Source organism: Schistocerca gregaria, chromosome 1 (assembly GCF_023897955.1).
Source record: "Schistocerca gregaria isolate iqSchGreg1 chromosome 1, iqSchGreg1.2, whole genome shotgun sequence".
Classification (NCBI taxonomy): Eukaryota; Metazoa; Arthropoda; class Insecta; order Orthoptera; family Acrididae; genus Schistocerca; species Schistocerca gregaria.
Genome location: NC_064920.1, coordinates 291,771,386 through 291,793,174, shown reverse-complemented (window position 1 = coordinate 291,793,174; position 21,789 = coordinate 291,771,386). Strand labels below are relative to the sequence as shown.

The window sequence follows — 21,789 nt, the reverse complement described above, 5'->3', positions numbered from 1 at the left end:
AGGAAGTTCTATGCCAATGCATAAAACAATAACATCAAAGGATTGATAAGCTTTACAGTTCCAAGGGAAAAATCTATGGAGAACCTACTGTCACGTAGCTTGGAAAAAGAACGAGATATCTGGGAATTTATTTTTCCTTGTCCACGTATACACCCTGTTGGTGTAAGGGGTGTAAACAGTGGATGATTGAATAATGGAAAAATGTTGTGTGGAGCAGTGAATCATGGTACAAAATGTGGCAATCCGGTGGCAGGCCGTGGATACGGTGAATTCCCGTTGAACGTCATCTGCCAGTGTGTGTAGTGCCACCCGTAAAATTCGGAGGCGGTGCTGTTATGGTGTGGTCGTGTTTTTCATGGAGAGAGCTTGCAACTCTTGTTGTTTTGCATGGCACTATCACAACACAGGCCTGCATTTATGTTTTTAGTATTTCTTGTTTCCCATTGTTGAAGAGCAATTCGGGGATGGCGATTGCATCTTTCAATGTGATCAAGCACCTGTTCATAATGCATGGCCTATGGCGGAGTGGTTACATGACAATAGCATCCCTGTAATGGACTTGCCAGCACAGAGTCCTGACCTGACTCCTATAGAACACCTTTGGGATGTTTTGGAATGCCAACTTCATGCCAGGCCTCACTGACCGACATCAGTACCTCTCCTCAGTGCAGCAATCTGTGAATAATGGGTTGCCATTCCCCAAGAAAGCTTTCAGCACCTGATTGAACGTATGCCTGTGAGAGTGGAAGCTGTTATCAAAGCTAAGGATGGGCCAACACCATACTGAATTCCAGCACTACCTACGGATGGCGCAGCGAACATGTAAGTCATTTTCAGGCAGATGTCTGAATACTTTTGATCACTTAGTGTATGTTTGGATCTAGTCGGGCCCCTTTCCAAATCAGATGACTTCAAATGTGTATTGCCAATCATCAAATGTGTCTCTTGCTCAGTTCAGGCAGTACCCATAAAAGATATCACAGTAGAATCTACTGTCCGAGCCTTCATTGACGCTTGGGTGTGTGCATCGGTTACACTGAAACAATCACCATTATGGATGCCAATTTGAAATGGCCTTCTTTGATGCCCTCTGTCACCTCTATGGTGCCAGAAGAAATTAGATGATGATGTACCATCCAGAGAGTAATGGGCTTGTGGAACACTGGCACTGATCTCTTAAGACTGCATTCATGTGTCACAGAGACAGCTGGATGGAGGTACTACCCAGAGTTTTGCTCAGCACTCGCACAGCTTTTAAGGAAGCCCTACAGGCCTTCCTGGTGGAAATACTACATGGAGAAACTCTCACCCTTCTGGCAGACTTTACCTGTCAACAACTACACCTGTTCCATCCGAACTGCCAGTTCTAGTGCAGCAAGTGAAACAGCACATTTGGAATTCACAAATTCCACCCCCAATAGCACATACTACACCAAAAACATTTGTTCACAAAACACTATCGCATCATGCATGTGTGATGCTGTGTGTCGACACCATTTGTCCATCATTACAGCCTCCTGATAAAGGACCACTTCCCATCATCAAAAGAGGGTTTCAGACCTACGATATCATTCTCATATGCAAAATGACTGTGGTATCTCTCCACAAACTTGAGCCAGTGTGGCTACTCCAGGGTCTCGCTGACACAGATGATGAGAATGCAGACACTCCTCCACTTGACAATGATGACCATCGCCGTGACACAAAACAACCTTGAGCTCCCTCCATGCACCAGCAGTGATGACTATCACTGTTCATGACTTCCAACCTGAGGACCTTAGTACTAAAATTGTTGATGATGATGTCAGTATCGACAGCATGACGTTCAGGGCATGGCCACGATGCCATCCATCTAGCACTCACACACTCCTATCAGCTGCCACCTCATATCAGTTACGTGACCCATCATCGCATCTGTCTTTGGACAACTTCCTCAGCTTCTCTGCATCATCTCAGACTCCCTGCCAGCCATCAACACCTGTGAAGCCATTGACTTTGCTCCCTTCACCTGTTGCAAAATCAGCATCACAGCAACACACATTAATTCCATCTGCTTTACCTGAATCACAGTCTCGCTGCCCATTGTGACCTGGTTCTATGTCAAGTACACACCATCTCCACCACATCATAGACACTGACAAGCAATCCAACTGTGCCCTGCACAGCAGCCACCAATGGCATAGCTGATCATGTCCAGCTTCCACTCGCACTCGCACCACACCAGAGCCACAATTGTCTCTACCTTTAGTGCTGTGTGCAGGGGAGAGGGGAAGAGGGTACTGTGTGGAGTTGACACGACAGTGCTGTCACTATTGCAGATCAAAGAGCCACAGCCCTGGTGTGAGATATCTGTGGCACTGATAGTGAAACGTAGTGCACTTATTTTCAAACAGCAAATTGATCTCATTAGTTCCCCTTGTGAACCTAAAATATGCATATTTCAAAGAAACATAGTTAAAAATAAATGGTATTGGTGGGTTTATTAAAGGGAAGATGTACTGTCATCTACTATTGAACAGAAATATTTATGGTACATTTCCAATGTATTTTGATCATGAGTGGGCCTTTGACGGATCTGTTCTAGGAAGTTTTTAGAGAAGGCAGCTAGTAATGTTTCACAAGATGTCTTTTAATGTCTGCAACTTATAAAACCATAAAAATTCCAATTGATCATTGGATGATTAAAGTGTCCTCTGATGATGGCATTATGATTGGCAAACATATGTACCAGTGATCTGAAATTACCTCGAAGTTTTCAATAACACCTGGTAGCCATTACAGGTTTATGCCCACTCTTGATACTTAGTCTTGCCCAAACTATTTTGTATGCACCTTCAGCTTCTATCTCTATGGATTTGAGTCTCTTATCTGCTGTGGCAAATACACCAGGTGCAGTTATCATTAACCTGTTCTTTCAACATAAACGTAGACTTACCTGAACAGTCTCACTGATGCTAATTTTGAATTATTTCCAGCTGTCTATACGTAGCATCATCTTAGTGCCACAGCTTTTTAGGGCTACTTCAAACTCCAGCACATATTTGCAAATGGTTCAGCAGCTTGTTACAAGGATTTTAATCATTTCATTTAGGATGGCCGTGTCTTTGGATCTTACGCTAATACTTCAGTGTCTCCTGCAGTTTTCATTATCTGTATTTGATGGATAGAAGTCCAGAGAGTTTTGTTCAAACTCTATGAGCAAGGCTGGTCTTCTCAATCATTTCTGCCAGTTACTGGAATTATCCTAACATGATTTCGGACCTGAGATGACAGACATCATTTGCTCCAGTGTATGCCATAGTTTGCAGTTGGTTATATTTGTTCCCTCAGTGGCTACCTGAACACCCTCTCTGCTTGTTGAACGAGACCTCCAGGCATATATACAAATCAGTACTAAGTCGAGCCAAAAGAAGATGTTGGATAAATACAAGGAAGGGCAGTACAAATGGTCACGGGTTTGTTTGACTCGTGAGGTAATGTCGCAGAAATATTACAAATCCTGAACAATTAGTTACTTCAAGACAGACACGAACTATCTTGTGAACTCCTGCTTACAAAGTTTCAAAAACAAAAATAAAGGAAGAATCTGGGAATATACCTGCCTACTACATATGTTTCTTGTAAGGAGCAAGCCTGGACTGGTAAGAAACCCTAATATGTGGTGCAGTGATAAATATCAACTGTCATGTACTTCACACTGATTTTGCAGAATGGATGAAGAAACATGGCAGCCTATACTGAACCATTAGAAAATTTGTTTTCTTCCTCCTAGCAGTTTTCTGCTAATTACATCATTGTATATGTAGCTTTTGTAAGCATAAAAAGTTTATAACAGATTGATGCCAGTAAAATGTTCAGGCAGCTTACAGAAACAATTTCTGATAGATGCTTATCTATGTAAATTAATATCTTGATTCATCTTGTACCCCTGAATGTCCAAGATTGAATTTATGAATTGTCTTAAATTAATGAATGTATTATACTCTTAAGAAAACCATTTGTTAAATAATTGTTGATTCTTAAGACATTGTAATTTGTTTTACAGTTATAGTTGTTCCCTCAGTTGTTAATTTTTATTCTTCATTTGTAGCTGCTGCTCAAATAGTGTCACAACTCTTGGACAGAGATGTACAATTTGCTGCAATGCTTGAAAGGAAAGGGTTGCGCATTGAAGATGCTCATCATGCAGCCGTAGTTATTCAGGTCAGAGTCTATTATTGTACTACCAAGACAGATAAATATTCATATAAAAAATCTAATAGTTTCCATTTTATTGGTACAGGAATAATTTATAGATTATGTTATAATCCTGTATGTATAAGAGTGAAGATGGACTTATACTTGGAGTTCTGGAGCTAGATTCAATATTGATCACAATTTGCACTGATCTTCACCAAAGAAAATATTGTTTTCATTGAAAAAAGAATCGCTTAGAGAAATTAGAAGGAGACATGTCATTTATATATAACATTTTGCAATAACAATTTAATAATGGAGAGTGAAGGAGAAGAACAGCTTCATACATTCATTCCTGGACTGAAAATTTAGTACAGTGATGGTATTGTTGAAAATAGAAATCATTCTCACATCTCTGACAAACTTTTTTACATTCCCTCCGCAAACATGCCTTCACCCTAGCCAGATTACGCTCCCATATTTTATTCACTCAGGCTTGTCTGACATTTGGCATTACTCCCAAAGGCCTCGCACTTAAAGTTCCCATCTCTGGCTGCAATCCTTCTTTCCATCAGTCCTTATACCAGTTCCAAACAGCACAATCCATAGCCCTCACCCACCTAATCCTTCACCTATACATCGACTCGGCCAATGAACACACCCGTCAACTCCTATCCCAAATCAAAGTCCTCAATCTTTCCTCTCCCACATCCACACCGGCTGTACATAGCATCCTCCTACAGGCCAACCGCAAATTAGAACAACATGCCACCCTCCACCTCAAAAAACTATCCAATCTCCTGGTTTCCCACCTCCGGAAAGGCAACTCACTCACCCCCCACAACCTTTCCAACAAACCTCAACCTCCTCTCATTGCACACAGACCCAGTCTCTCCCATCTACTCAATCTCCCACTTCCAGCTCCACTCCCCCCAACACCTCAAAATTCTAGTCAACACAATCTGGAACCACAACACCCCAATTCAGTAGTTAACCTTTCCTCCAAACCCCTCTCCCAATCCGAAACCTCTGTCCTATCCAAAGGCCTCACCTTCAGCCCCACTCCCAGGTTCAACCAAACTGTCCTTGTCAAAGATTTACTGTCCTACACTCGTAGTCTCTGCTGGAAATATCACTTTGCCACGAAGAAAAACAATCCTGATCCCACTCCTAATGATCCAACTCCCCAAGACACTATCCAAATTGAAACCTGCCTGCAACAGTTCCGTCCTCCATCACAGCGGGACCCACCTCATCTTCCTCAAAATCACCCTCTCCAAACCTTCCAGGAATTTCTCACTTCCAGCCTTGCCTCTCAATCATTCTTGAAAAACCTTAATCCTACTCCCAACATCACCACAGCTAAAGCCCAGGCTATCCGTGATCTGAAAGCTGACCGATCCATCATCATTCTTCCGGCTGACAAGGATTCCACGACCGTGGTACTTGATCGTCGGGAGTATGTGGCTGAGGGACTGCGTCAGCTTTCAGACAACTCTACATACAAAGTTTGCCAAGGTAATCCCATTCCTGATGTCCAGGCGGAGCTTCAAGGAATCCTCAGAACCTTAGGCCCCCTACAAAACCTTTCACCTGACTCCATCAAACTCCTCACCCCACCGACACCTCGCACTCCTACCTTCTACCTACTTCCTAAAATTCACAAACCCAAACATCCTGGCCGCCCCATTGTAGCTGGTTACCAAGCCCCCACAGAACGTATCTCTGCCTACGTAGATCAACACCTTCAACCCATTACATGCAGTCTCCCATCCTTCATCAAAGACACCAACCACTTTCTCGAACGCCTGGAATCCGTACCCGGTCTGTTACCCCCGGAAACCATCCTTGTAACCATTGATGCCACTTCCCAATACACGAATATCCCGCATGTCCAGGGCCTCGCTGCAATGGAGCACTTCCTTTCACGCCTATCACCTGCCACCCTACCTAAAACCTCTTTCCTCGTCACCTTAGCCAGCTTCAGCCTGACCCACAACTTCTTCACTTTTGAAGGCCAGACATACCAACAATTAAAGGGAACAGCCATGGGTACCAGGATGGCCCCCTCGTATGCCAACCTATTTATGGGCCGCTTAGAGGAAGCCTTCTTGGTTACCCAAGCCTGCCAAACCAAAGTTTGGTACAGATTTATTGATGACATCTTCATGATCTGGACTCACAGTGAAGAACAACTCCAGAATTTCCTCTCCAACCTCAACTCCTTTGGTTCCATCAGATTCACCTGGTCCTACTCCAAATCCCATGCCACTTTCCTAGACGTTGACCTCCATCTGTCCAATGGCCAGCTGCACACATCCGTCCACATCAAACCCACCAACAAGCAACAGTACCTCCATTATGACAGCTGCCACCCATTCCATATCAAACGGTCCCTTCCCTACAGCCTAGGCCTTCGTGGCAAACGAATCTGCTCCAGTCCTGAATCCCTCGACCATTACACCAACAACCTGAAAACAGCTTTCGCATCCCGCAACTACCCTCCCAACCTGGTACAGAAGCAGATAACCAGAGCCACTTCCTCATCCCCTCAAACCCAGAACCTCTCACAGAAGAACCCCAAAAGTGCCCCACTTGTGACAGAATACTTCCCGGGACTGGATCAGACCTTGAATGTGGCTCTCCAGCAGGGATACGACTTCCTAAAATCCTGCCCCGAAATGAGATCAATCCTGCATGAAATCCTCCCCACTCCACCAAGAGTGTCTTTCCGCCGTCCACCTAACCTTAGTAACCTCTTGGTTCATCCCTATGAAATCCCCAAACCACCTTCCCTACCCTCCGGCTCCTACTCTTGCAACCGCCCCCGGTGTAAAACCTGTCCTATGCACCCTCCCACCACCACCTACTCCAGTCCTGTAACCCGGAAGGTGTACACGATCAAAGGGAGAGCCACATGTGAAAGCACCCACGTGATTTACCAACTGACCTGCCTGCACTGTGACGCTTTCTATGTGGGAATGACCAGCAACAAACTGTCCATTCGCATGAATGGACACAGACAGACAGTGTTTGTTGGTAATGAGGATCACCCTGTGGCTAAACATGCCTTGATGCACGGCCAGCACATATTGGCACAGTGTTACACCATCCGAGTTATCTGGATACTTCCCACCAACACCAACCTATCCGAACTCCGGAGATGGGAACTCGCCCTTCAGTATATCCTCTCTTCTCGATATCCGCCAGGCCTCAACCTCCACTAATTTCAAGTTGCAGCCGCTCATACCTCTCCTGTCTTTCAACAACTTCTTTGCCTCTGTGCTTCCGCTTCGACTGACATCTCTGCCCTTACTCTTTGCCTTTAAATATGTCTGCTTGTGTCTGTGTATGTGCGGATGGATATGTGTGTGTGTGTGCGAGTGTACATCTGTCCTTTTTTTCCCCTAAGGGAAGTCTTTCCGCTCCCGGGATTGGAATGACTCCTTACCCTCTCCCTTAAAACCCACATCCTTTCGTCTTTCCCTCTCCTTCCTGAAGAAGCAACCATCGGTTGCGAAAGCTAGCAATTCTGTGTGTGTGTTTGTGTGTTTTGTTCATGTGCCTGTCTGCCGGCGCTTTCCCGCTTGGTAAGTCTTGGAATCTTTGTTTTTAATAAACTTTTATGACATATTTTACAAACTGTGTCTCAGTATTATGTTCATGTAATGAAGAAAGTAGCTTTTTCCAGATCATACTCTAAAGTTTCTTTTCTTCTGCACTGTAGTTATGTAAACCATACTTTGGATGCAGTAACCCTTCTTTCCCTTTTGTGGTGCAAAGCATGACATACAAGAAGTTCCAGTTCCCATGATTAATGGTTTGCTAATTCATATCATCACTGATGGTTATCCTGATGACAGTTGGTTTGAACACACATGAATTACAACTATTTGCTCAGACAATCAGGAATGGTTCTCTATATAAAGAGATGGTAGTGTCATTTCTCTATAAGAAACTCACACATTCAGCTTTTCAGAGAAGCACATAGAAGAACTATATCAAAGGTGTAGAAGAAAAATTGACATGCACATGATAGATATGTAAGCAGTAGAACAGTTCATGATGGGAGTGTCAGTCTACAGTCACTGTAAATAAACTTCTAAAGAAAAGGAAACTACTGCATAATAGGTGTAAAGTGTAGGGCTATAGATAGAGAGATCTTGAACCAAATACGTTTGGGTGATAAGAGGGCAGTGTGTGTAACCTTCAGCGACAGTCATAACAGAGTATTATCAAAATGCATCAAGGAACCCATAGGAATTCTAGCTGTATATAAAGGATATATGTGATACCAAAATTAGTGCCCAGATACTCTTGGAAGAGACAGGTACCGAAATTGAAGACGGAAAAGAAAAAACAGAGGTATTGAACTCAGTTTTCAAATGTTCCTTTACAGAGGAAAACCAATTTAATTTCTACCACTAAAAAGATGAATGAAATGGTTATTAGTGTCAGTGTTGTTGCAAAACGGATTAAATCTTCAAAATCGGACAAAGCTCCAGGGCCTGATTAAATGCATACAATTCTATACTGAATTTGTGGTAGAGTTAGCCCCTCTTTTAACTGTAATCTACTGTAGATCCCTCAAATGAAAAATAAATGCCCAGTAGTTGGAAGAGTGTACAGGTCACACCTGCCTACAAGAAGAGCAATAGAAATGGTCCATGAAACTACTATCTAATATCCTTGAATTCCACAGTCTGAGCTCAAACATGACGAGGTATCTTGAACAGAATGGCCTCCTCTATCCTAACCAGCATGGCTTTCCAATACATTGATCATGTGAAACCCAAATTACACTTTTCCCATCTGAAATCCTGAAAGCTATAGATAAAATCAGTCAGGTAGATGGCATTTTTCTCAATTTCCAAAAAGTGTTTGACTGTGCATCATATCTACATGTATTATCAAAAGTATGATCATATGAGACATGAAGCAAAATATGTGACTGGATTCAGGAAAGCTGCAGCATTTTATCTTGGTTGGAGATTAATTGACGGATGTAGATGTAACTTCAGTTGTTCACCATGGAAGTGTGATGAGACACTTTTCTGCTCATGTTGTACATTAATGACTTTGCAAACAAATTAATAGCAGCCTCAAACTTTTTTTCAGATGATGTAGTTATCTACACACTGGCCTTTAATTATGTATGTGACATTTGACTGACTGTGATATAGTTAGTTAGCTAGTTAGTTATATTACTTGTTCCATGGATCATGAACACGATTCTTTCGTAATGATGTGGAACGTGTGACTCTGGATAAAGATTTTCGATATGACAATACTGTGTAACCTGAGGGTGGAGATAATGGTCACTGGGCTTAAAACTGTTAATGTATGCCAGACAGCATGGATGAATATTCATCTCTGGAACAGCATGTGAGGTGTGTGCATTTGTATTCTGTAACAAACAGTTATGTTAGCCGAGTTTGGAGAAGCCAAAATCTCAAAGCCTTATATCCAGAGAGTTGAACATTTCGTGCACAACACTGCAGAGAATAATTGAGAATCTGAAACTGAAACCATATCGTTCTCATCTGATAAATGATTTTAATGACAATGGTCCAGATAGTGCTTGGAATCTGCAGAAAAATAGCTTGAATGCTGTAGGAAAACCCAGGTTTCGCAGAACACATCATTTGGACAGATGAGGCCAAATTTCATGTTTAGGAAGTGTGAGCTGACACAGTTGCAAGTACGGGATACAATAAAACCGTAATATAAACGTCTATATGCAGGACAGAACTCCTGATGTCGTGTTTTGGGGATGGTGTGTCTTATGGTAGGATGACTGGCCCATTCTTTTTTGATGATACTATTACGAGGGAAAGTCACCATAAATTGCTTACAGACACTGTGTGTCCTTTACTGTGTGCATGACAACATAAACGACCGATGGTGACAGCAAGATGGCACACTGCCACACTTTGCCACAGCAGTGTGGCAGTGGCTGAACAAAATGTACCTGAACCATTGATGGTTGATGTGGATCTGTGGAATGGCAGCCTGACAGTGCCTGACTTTTTCTTATTGGGTATTTTAAAAGACAAAGTTTACCAACATCACATATGCAATTTGGCCGAACTTTGTGAAACTATCACAGAAGAGTTCCACAGGTTCACAGGATTCAGGTATGGGTCCATCAGGCAGCAGTGACCACGTTTCTCTACATCTCCAGGCACATATCAATTTGCAACATGCCTTGATGGACCATGCCATGTAGAACAGAGACTAAAATTCTTGTATGGAAAGGTATGAGAGTAATGTGTTTATGTTCAGTTTCATGTTCGAGTTATGTTGCTAGTTTCTTCCCCATAGTGTTTGAAATGTCATGTGCATATACTTATGCATCATATGCACCTGTGTTATGAAATAATATTTGGAAAATATGGTACAGATATTCAAAAAAGACAACCATTCACCTATAGTGGATTGATGTGTGGGGCATAGCCAGATGCAATATATAACAGATTTCAAACTGTTTTTTGAGCTCTTGTTCTTTCTCTAGCAATAGCAAGTGCCATGCCTGCGAGAGTGTATTTTCGAGTGTCCATGTGGCTTTATATGTGGATGTGTGTATTATTGCTAGAAAAAGACTGAATCTCAAAAGCGGATGTGAATACGGTTTTCTGTTACATGTGTCTATTCTCAACGCACCAGTCTGCTATAAAGGAGTGGTTGCATTTCACTTATTTTATGTATTATTCTATCCAGGAGTTCCATTATTCTAATATACAGATACTCTGTCAGATTAGTTTTTCATGTGGTGCAAATTTTGGAAACATACTTTAATTGTTGAAAAATGAAAAACTGTACAACTCACGAAAGAAAGAAATAGTATCCTGTAACTAAAGCATCAGTGAATGACATAAGTAATCAATCAGTTCATACAAATACATGGGTGCAACACTTTTTAGGTATATTGCATTGAACACATAGTGTGTTGTGGGGCGATCACTGTGTTGTAGAAAGAATTCTAAAGCCAAAATCGCTTAAATATTGTTTACTAGATGACCGCTTTCAACACACTAAAGGTGCCATCATCGGAACTGTCAAGATATAACATGAGAGGTTTGAGGGAGGGCTTACACGAGTTACACTAATACATTACTATTAGTACAGTACCACATACATACCCGAATGTAACTTAATATGTATAAATCATTTGGATATAATGATACATGAGGCAGACCAGCTGATATAAAATTATTGTCGCAGAAATAAAAATTAAAAAACAACTGCTCTTATGGTCGTTCTATTCCATCAAATATATAAAACTGAAATCACAAGATAAAACTATTTGACACATGACCACAGCACAACTAATAACGGTTGGCATCACAGTGCCCTCTTCTGTGCCGGTTTGCCTGCTGTGAGTCTAGTGGTTCACAACCGGCCACTAGATAGTGCTGTCCCAGCAGTGCACACACAGTTCCATGGTATAACCACTCATTACCATGACAATACAACTTTACTAATATTGCTAATCAAACACCCATGCAAAGAACACTTACTGTGCATATTATACCTGCTATGCATACTATATATACTATAAAGTTTGGCAGGCCATGCTCCACAAAAAGAGGAAAAAAATGAAAAAATGACAAATTAACTGCATATTAATGTACCCTTATTCATATCTGGAAGTCAGGAATTTACCCATAGAAAGCTGTTCATAACACGACTTAGATGCAATGTTACAAGTGATGAAACCTATATGTTCGGCTTTACCTGTCTGGGCACTATGGTCTTAGGTATTTTAAATGCTAAAAAAGTACTAACATGCTAAAAAGGCTCTCACCATCTATACACTCATTATGAACGTAACATAGACCAAATATGAAAACCCACATAGGCACATGAAATTAAGGAAGGGCAGGTCAGAAACAAACTGAGGGGGTGCGGGGAACAGGGGAGAAAAAAACCGACATATGCACCAAGATGCACAGCCACTCCACGTGCGCTCCCTTTGGCATGGAACCCATTCTGTCCATTCAACTCACCAAATGGGAAGTAATGGAAAACACTATTACGATAACATACTTTTTATTTTTTAAATACAGAAACGTAATGAAGACACATTTGATGGGCAAAGGTAATCAAGCCAAGATTTACTGGTGAGGCTGACCAACTACACATTAGACCTTATAACAAGCATGTACCATAACATGGCAGGCCAGCCCTACGAAACGAGCAAAAAAGGAGAAACAGAGAAAAAAAAGAGAGAAAAAAATGACCAATAAATGACGTTATCAATACTCTATTGGTGGTTTTCCGAGCATAACAGATACAGAACACCCATTATAGTTTGTGAATAGGCCGCACTGGATCTCTAGAGCACCACATCAAATATGTCAAAGAAATTAAGGTGCTCCGATTCTAATTGGTCGTTCAGCAATTTGCTTGGAAACCTCTTTCTGTTTTTGTAAATTTCGATGTTTTCCAAAATGTTGAGTTTGCTTCCTTTAGGTGCTTTATGGAAGATTTTCATTCCTTGTTGCATATCAGTAATTTTATGGTTCGAGTCCCACAGATGGTCACCCAAAGCGAACTTATTGTGGGCACTTGTGTGCTCACGAAAGTGGGTAAAAAACGACCTTCCTGTTTGCCCCACATAAAAGCCTTCACATAAAAGCCACATAAAAGCCTGGTCATTGTTCGCAATAGAATGAACAAGAGTATTGGTGACAGTACATGTCTACAGAGTGTGATAACAGGTGTTTGCTTGCAGATACAAGTTCATGTGTGTCAGCTTGCAGTAGATTCTGTGTTGCCAGTTGTCTATATCTACATAAATACTCTGCAAGCCGCTGCATAGTGCATACCATAGGGTACATGATTCCAATATTATTGATTTTCTTTTCTATTCAATTACCATATTGAATAAGGACTATCTGTACACCTCTGCATGTTCCTTAATCTCTTTAATTGTATGCTTAGGATGCCTTTGCAAGACATGTTTGGTGGCAGAATAACAGTCACACAGTCTTCTTTGAATATGGGTTCTCTTACTGTACAGTGTTATGTGAGAACTATATCATTTTTCTTCCAAGGAGTCTCATTTAAGTTGAATGAGTATTCCTGTTAACTTTCTTATGGCATATACTGACCTTTTACAATCATAGCAGCATGTCTGAATTTGTTCCAAATTTGGAATTTGTGGCAATAGTGTATTGTATATGATTTTCTTTACAGTGTGTTGCATTTTTCCAGAACACGTTCAACAGTGTTAAGTCTTCCATTTCCCCTTCTTAACAGTAATTTTACATGATCATCCCATTTCATATTACTTCTTAGTATTAACCCTAATTACTTATATGTTGTGATGTACTTAAGACGTTCACTGCTGATTTTGTAATCATATATTATGGAATCCTTTCTTGTTGTTAGTATTGAAATGAAGTAAAACATCTGAAAAAGGGAGGCATACATCATTTTCCATCTCCTTGGATGTTTTCATGGGTGGAATTATGGTACTCCAAGAAATGAAGAAGTTCCTCATTGGCATAGGGCCACACTACAATTTTGCTGTTTGTCTTGAAAAGTGTTAATACTTTTACATTTGTAGTTTTGGAATTAGACTGATGGTTCCACCTGAGCTAAGTCTGATTGGATTTATGGAACTACGACAACTAGGCTTACTGTAAAGTTCCACTGAATTGTGATGGTTTCACAGCAATAAATGGAAGTTATGTCACTTTATGTTATCGATCTGATGGACAAAGAGTTTGAGGGGGCTATATTATTGGCCTTACTAAAGGGCTAAACATCGTGCACATGGCAAGAACTCTATCTATTCCAGCTATCATCAGCTCACAAATACTAAAATGCACAGCCTGCTAGGTGATTTCACATATTGTGAGATTAATAGGGATCCCAATAACCAAATGGTCTGAAAGACAACTTTGATCTTGAATGCTTTCTTTGTCCCTCAAGACACTGTCGTAAAACAAACAAAGATGCTGTAACTTACAAACGAGAAAGTGTTGGTCTGTTAATAGACACAATAAAAAAACACAAAGACACACACAGATTTTAAGCTTTTGCAACCCAAGGTTGCTTCATCAGGAAAGAGGGAAGGAGAGTGAAAGACAAAAGGATGTGGGTTTTAAGGGAGAGGGTAAGGAATCATTCCAAACCTGGGAGTGAAGGAATTACCTTAGTGGAAAAAAGGACAGGTATACACTTGCACACATGCACATATCCATCAGCACATATACAGACACAGGAAAACATATATAAATGCAAAGAGGTTTGGCAGAGATTTCAGTCAAGGCGGAAGTACAAAGGCAAAAAGATGTTGAATGACAGGTGAGGTACGGGGGGCGGCAACTTGAAATTAGCGGAGGTTGAGGCCTGGTGGGTAACGGGAAGAGAGAATATATTGAAGGGCAAGTTCCCATCTCCGGAGTTGTGATAGGTTGGTGTCAGTGGGAAGTATCCAGATAACCCGGATGGTGTAACAGTGTGCCAAGATGTGCTGGCCATGCACCAAGGCATGTTTAGCCACAGGGTGATCCTCATTACCAACAAACACTGTCTGCCTGTGTCTGTTCATGCGAATGGACAATTTGTTGCTGGTCATTCCCACATAGAAAGCTTAACAGTGTAGGCATGTCAGTTGGTAAATCACGTGGGTGCTTTCACACGTGGCTCTGCCTTTGATCATCTACACCTTCCGGGTTACAGGACTGGAGTAGGTGGTGGTGGGAGGGTGCATGGGACAGGTTTTACACCGAGGACAGTTACAAGGGTAGGAGCCAGAGGGTAGGGAAGGTGGTTTGGGGATTTCATATGGATGAACCAAGAGGTTACAAAGGTTAGGCGGACGGTGGAAAGACACTCTTGGTGGAGTGGGGAGGATTTCATGAAGGATGGATCTCATTTCAGGGCAGGATTTGAGGAAGTTGTATCCCTGCTGGAGAGCTACAATCAGAGTCTGATCCAACCCCAGAAAGTATCCTGTCACAAGTGGGGCACTTTTGGGGTTCTTCTGTGGGAGGTTCTGGGTTTGAGGGGATGAGGAAGTGGCTCTAGCTATTTGTTTCTGTACCAAGTCAGGAGGGTAGTTGCAGAATGCAAAAGCTGTTTTCAGGCTATTGGTGTAATGGTTCAGGGATTCAGGACTGGAGCAGATTTCTTTTGCCATGAAGACCTAAGCTGTAGCAGCTGTCATAATGGAGGTACTGTTGCTTGTTAGTGGGTTTGATGTGGACGGATGGGTGAAGCTGGCCATTGGACAGATGGAGGTCAACGTCAAGGAAAGTGGCATGGGATTTGGAGCAGGACCAGGTGAATCTGATGGAGCCAAAGGAACTGAGGTTGGAGAGGATATTCTGGAGTTCTTCTTCACTGTGAGTCCAGATCATGAAGATGTCATCAACAAATCTGTACCAAACTTTGGGTTGGCGGGCTTGGGTAACCAAGAAGGCTTTCTTTAAGTGACCCATAAATAGGTTGGCGTATGAGGGGGCCATCCCTGGCCCAACACCCATGGCTGTTCCCTTTAATTTTTGGTATGTCTGGCCTTCAAAAGAGAAGAAGTTGTGGGTTAGGGTGAAGCTGGGTAAGGTAATAAGGAAAGAGGTTTTGGGAAGGGTAGCAGGTGATCAGCTGAAAGGAAGTGCTCCATTGCAGTGAGGCCCTGGATGTGCGGGATATTTGTGTGTAAGGAAGTGGCATCAATGGTTACAAGGATGGTCTCCAGGGGTAACAGACTGGGTAAGGATTCCAGATGTCCGAGAAAGTGGTTGGTGTCTTTAATGATGGATGGGAGACTGCATGTAATGGGTTGAAGGTGTTGACCTACACAGGCAGAGATACGTTCTGTGGGGGCAGGGTAACCAGCTACAGTGGGGTGGCTGGGATGTTTGGGTTTGTGAATTTTAGGAAGTAGGCAGAAGGTAGGGGTGTGTGGTGTCGGTGGGGTCAGGAGGTTGATGGAGTCAGGTGAAAGGTTTTGTAGGGGGCCTAGGGTTTCTGAGGATTCCTTGAAGCTCCACCTGGACATCAGGAATAGGATTACCTTGGCAAACTTTGTATGTAGTGTTGTCTAAAAGCTGACGCAGTCCCTCAGCCACATACTCCCGACGATCAAGTACCATGGTCATGGAACCCTTGTCAGCGGAAGAATGATGATGGATTGGTCAGCCCTCAGATCATGGATAGCCTGGGCTTTAGCTGTGGTGATGTTGGGAGTAGGATTAAGGTTTTTCAAGAAAGATTGAGTGGCAAGCCTGGAAGTGAGAAATTCCTGGAAGGTTTGGAGAGGGTGATTTTGAGGAAGAGGAGGTGGGTCCCACTGTGACAGAGGACAGAACTCTTCCAGGCAGGGTTCAATTTGGATAGTGTCTTGAGGAGTTGGATCATTAGGAGTAGGATTAGGATTATTTTTCTTCATGGCAAAGTGATATTTCCAGCAGAGACTATGAGTGTAGGACAGTAAATCTTTGACGAGGGCTGTTTGGTTGAATCTGGAACCCTTGTAACCACCCCCGTGTGAAACCTGTCCCATGCATCCTCCCACCACCACCTACTCCAGTCTTGTAACCCGGAAGGTGTACACGATCAAAGGCAGAGCCACGTGTGAACGCACCCGTGAAGCCTTCTATGTGGGAATGACCAACAACAAACTATCCATTCGCATGAACAGGCACAGGCAGACAGTGTTTGTTAGTAATGAGGATCACCCTGTGGCTGAACATGCCTTGGTGCATGGCCAGCACATCTTGGCATAGTGGTACACCGTCCGGGTTATCTGGATACTTCCCACTGACACCATCCTATCAGAACTCCGGATATGGGAACTTGCCCTTCAATATACAGGGTGATTCAAAAAGAATACCACAACTTTAGGAATTTAAAACTCTGCAACGACAAAAGGCAGAGCTACGCACTATCTGTGGGCGAATTAAGGGAGCTATAAAGTTTCATTTAGTTGTACATTTGTTCGCTTGAGGCACTGTTGACTAGGCGTCAGCGTCAGTTGATGCTAAGATGGTTACCGCTCAACAGAAAGCTTTTTGTGTTATTGAGTATGGCAGAAGTGAATCGACGACAGTTTTTCAGCGTGCATTTTGAACGAAGTATGGTGTTAAACTTCCTGATTGGTGGTGTATTAAACGTTGGTATAAACAGTTTACAGAGAATGGGTGTTTGTGCAAAGGGAAAAGTTATGGACGGCCGAGAACGAGTGATGAAAATGTAGCACGCATCCAGCAAGCATTTGTTCGCAGCCCAGGAAAATCGACTCGCAGAGCTAGCAGAGAGCTGCAAATTCCACAGTCAGCTGTATGGAGAGTCCTACGAAAAAGGTTAGTTATGAAACCTTATCATCTGAAATTGGTTCAAGCACTGTCTGCAGCTGATAAGATTGAAAGAATCGATTTCTGTGATTTTATCCTTGCTCAAATGGAAACAGATAAATCTTTCGTTTCAAAGATTGTGTTTAGTGATGAAGCAACTTTCCACACTAACGGGAAAGTCAACCGTCACAGTGTCTGTATATGGGGCACTGAGAATCCGCGGGAAACAACTCAGTATGAACGTGACTCGCCTAAGGTGAAAGTTTTCTGTGCCATTTCAGCCAATAAAGTTTTTGGTCACTTTTTCTTCGAAGGTGCTACTGTAACTGGACTACAGTATCTGGAGATGTTAGAGAATTGGCTGTTCCCTCAGCTCGAACAAGAAGCACAACAATTTATATTTCAGCAGGATGGAGCGCCACCACATTGGCACTTATCTGTCCATAACTACCTGAACGTCAACTACCCGAGGCGATGGATCGGCCACCAGGCAGCCCGTGACAGAGCACTACATCACTGGCCTCCAAGAAGCCCTGATCTTACCCCCTGCGATTTTTTCTTATGGGGGTATGTTAAGGATATGGTGTTTCGGCCACCTCTCCCAGCCACCATTGACGATTTGAAACGAGAAATAACAGCAACTATCCAAACTGTTACGCCTGATATGCTACAGAGAGTGTGGAAAGAGTTGGAGTATCGGGTTGATATTGCTTGAGTGTCTGGAGGGGGCCATATTGAACATATCTGAACTTGTTTTTGAGTGAAAAAAAACCTTTTTAAATACTCTTTGTAATGATGTATAACAGAAGGTTATATTATGTTTCTTTCATTAAATACACATTTTTAAAGTTGTGGTATTCTTTTTGAATCACCCTGTATTCTCTCTTCCTGTTACCCACCAGGCCTCAACGTCCGCTAATTTCAAGTTGCCGCCCCTCGTACCTCACCTGTCATTCAAAAACATCTTTGCCTCTGTACTTCCGCCTCGACTGACATCTCTGCCCAACCTCTTTGCATTTACATATGTCTGCCTGTGTCTGTATATGTGTGTATGGATATATGTGTGTGTGTGTGTGTGTGTGTGTGTGTGTGTGTGTGTGTGTGTGTGCGAGTGTGTACCTGTCCTTTTTTCCCCCTAAGGTAAGTCTTTCCGCTCCCGGGATTGGAATGACTCCTTACACTCTCCCTTAAAACCGAAATCCTTTCATCTTTCCCTCTCCTTCCCTCTTTCCTGATAAAGCAACTGTGGGTTGCAAAAGCTTGAATTTTGTGTCTGTGTTTGTGTTTGTTATTGTCTCTATCAATACATCATTCCAATATTATTGATTTTCTTTTCTATTCTATTAACATACTGAATGAGGACTGTCTGTAAGCCTCCATATGCAAGAAGAACATGTCTTTGTGGATATATTGGGTCTCTAGTGTATCTTATTACCAAGCATTTAGCCTTGCTTTTGAGACTTCTTTTTGGGAAGTGTCTTTCACTACATTTGAAATTAGCTGAATTTATCAGCATGCTGAAATATCTTAGACTCAACAATTAAGATGAACTTTCCAGTTGTGATTTATCATTATTTACAAAAGCCTCCATCATAGCATTCTCCTCTTTGATAGTATGATAGTATTAATGGTGTTCAAAAGAAAGAGTTTGAAACAAAGGCTGTAGGTATAACTGAAGTCTTTATTTATTCAAAAGTAAACATCAGAGGCCTGAGCATGATTATCCCACTATTTCATGAGCTGAAGGATTTCCTGTTTCCAGAATTCCTATGGTTGTGACAGGAGACTGCCTTCACTATAACATTCAGTTCATTATCTGAGTTGAAGCACGTTTTTGTGGACCAGACGCTTGGAAATCACAGGGCAACATTTCAAGGCTGCAGGGTGGATGCTCATGTTGCTCTCACTTGAACTTGGCCATTACACAGTGTGTAAACTTGAGGACATGTGAATACGTGTTATTGTGGAGCATACTCACCCCTTTCATGAGCATTCCATGTCATTCACTGCTGATGGACTTACTTAGGTTGTGGAGTGTCTCACAGAACATGTCACTTAATGGTTTGTCCATGACCAAGAGATTCAATGAGGATCAGACCTTGGATGTCGATAAAGACTGTGAGCATGACATTGCCTGCTAAGGGCACAGATTTGAATTTTCTAGGGAGAGGTGATGACACTACATCCATGTCCCTAAATGTCTCACTACACTATCCCAAAGTGGTGTACGCATATTTCAACCAGTTTGGTTGTTACAACATTTTATACCTTTTCATTTGAACTCTTGCTATGAAACATTCAGATAAATAGATTGTAACTGTATTTCATCATCATGCCCTCATCTTAAAATACTTTTTACTTAAAAACAATTTTAATAACAAATTGATGGTTTTGCTATGTGGAGCCCTCTGTTGCCTCTTGTGGCCAATTTGTATATGAATTACTTTAAGTAAAAAGTACTGGTATCTGCTAATATTAAGCCCAATATTTTTGAAGGTATCTGCAGTGTTGGCCATTACAATTATAAGGCATTGAAGACAGCAAACAGTGAACATCAGTTTGGCTTGAAGTGTACTACATTTCCTTGGAAAGGAGGGAGGGACTTCTCCAGTACTAAAACGAACAGCATGTTAGGTAACTGCAAATAGTGGAGACTGTGCACCGTAATAACCAGATTGTTTAAAAAATGGCTGAGCTCTTGATGCTTTCCTTGTCCCTGAATGAATTAGCCTTTCAGCAAGTAGGAAGAACTAATGCTATCTACAGCATGGAAGACTACAACATGTGGTAGGTGCGGTGTGATATTGAACTCTGAAGGTTGGGGAGTGCCTTAATAGTAGAGCACTATATCTAGAAACCAAACTACATAGTAAAAGCAAGATGTGACTGTTATCTGGATAGCTCATTGTATAAGTTGGATTACAAAAATCATAGGATCCAAGGAATTACATTCCAGTTTTTAAACAATCAAAATTACTTAGAATACTGCTGTGTGTTAGCTCCATTTGGTTATTCAAAGCATACAGTGGGAGTGTGTTCTTACTGTGAATTAAGATTAAGAAAATTTTTATATCACTTTCATTATTCCCAGTATTCCATTCAACTTGAAAGTAGTGTCCATAAACTAAACCTTATGTCCCTCACATAAGAAATATAATTACTCCATACATACAATTATAAGCCATAAAACTCAAAATAATATCATTTTCAAAGAGACATTAAACAATATAACAAATATAGCCATCAATAATGAGTCAGCAACTCCAACAGTTAAAAAAGATAAGTACATGAACGTTGTTGAGTCCAGCTCACTGCACAGCATTACTTGTTTCAAAAAGACATAAGTCAACTTGATAAGATAGCTATTAACTAAACACAAAAAATTAGTAGAATATAAATTTTTTTATCTTCATGACTATTTATATAAAGGTTTGATATCACAGCTTTTCATCATTCCATAAAAATGTTTTTCAGAACATTAAATTTCACCAAAATTATGATCTTTTCATAATAATGGAAAACAGTCAAAAATTTTAATATTGCATTAGATACTGAAATTCCCCATACCGTTTCCTATCCTGGATATCTTTTACAGTTTTAATGACACCCCATGCCGCCTTTATACAACTTTCTTTTAAGAAGTCTAGATTTGTTGCAACAAACACACTTGTGGCACAAAATATTAGTGAGCAACATCATAACAGTACAGCTTCTTCCACTTCCATTTTTCTAAGATACGTTCTATCTCAAAACTATCAGATGTAATCAATCTGTTTTTCTTATAGCTATCAGAGCTACAATAATGACATTACAAAGTTTTATTTTATTCCCTGATGCAACACATACTATATGATACAGACAAACATGACAATCATCAGAATAAGGTTCCCTAACCCTGACACTATAATCTTCCACATCATTGTCTCCTAAATACTTCAGTATAATGTATGAGGGTAATCTCAAAAGCAGGATCTCCTACTTTTTTATAAGTACATAGACCTGTTTATTTCTACAATGGTTTACGTCAGTTTACAGAATGAACATTTAACTATTTTTTGACATAATCATGATTTCTGTTGATGCATTTTTGCAGATACTGTGGCAGTTTTTGTATGTCCATGTCATATCAGCTTGGTGTGATGCTTTTCAAAAAGTTATGGTAACACTGAAGAATACTCAATGGTATTTATATCACCAATAGAGTGTCCTTTAATTTTGAGATTACTAGATAAAGAGAACTTAGTAGTATTAAGGTTCTGATGATGTTCCTTGAATCAGATGTTAAAAGTGTGCCACTTCTACC

The 21,789-nt window shown here is 41.4% G+C and overlaps 1 protein-coding gene across 1 annotated transcript in view; it reads left to right on the top strand.

The window, feature by feature from the left end:
* Positions 1-21,789, top strand: part of LOC126341556 (abnormal spindle-like microcephaly-associated protein homolog) — a 199,413-nt gene that overhangs the window by 45,537 nt on the left and 132,087 nt on the right. Inside the window, exon 4 of the mRNA XM_050001783.1 lies at positions 4,091-4,203. Within this exon, the coding sequence (XP_049857740.1) occupies positions 4,091-4,203 (113 nt within the window). The remainder of the gene's footprint in view (positions 1-4,090; positions 4,204-21,789) is intronic.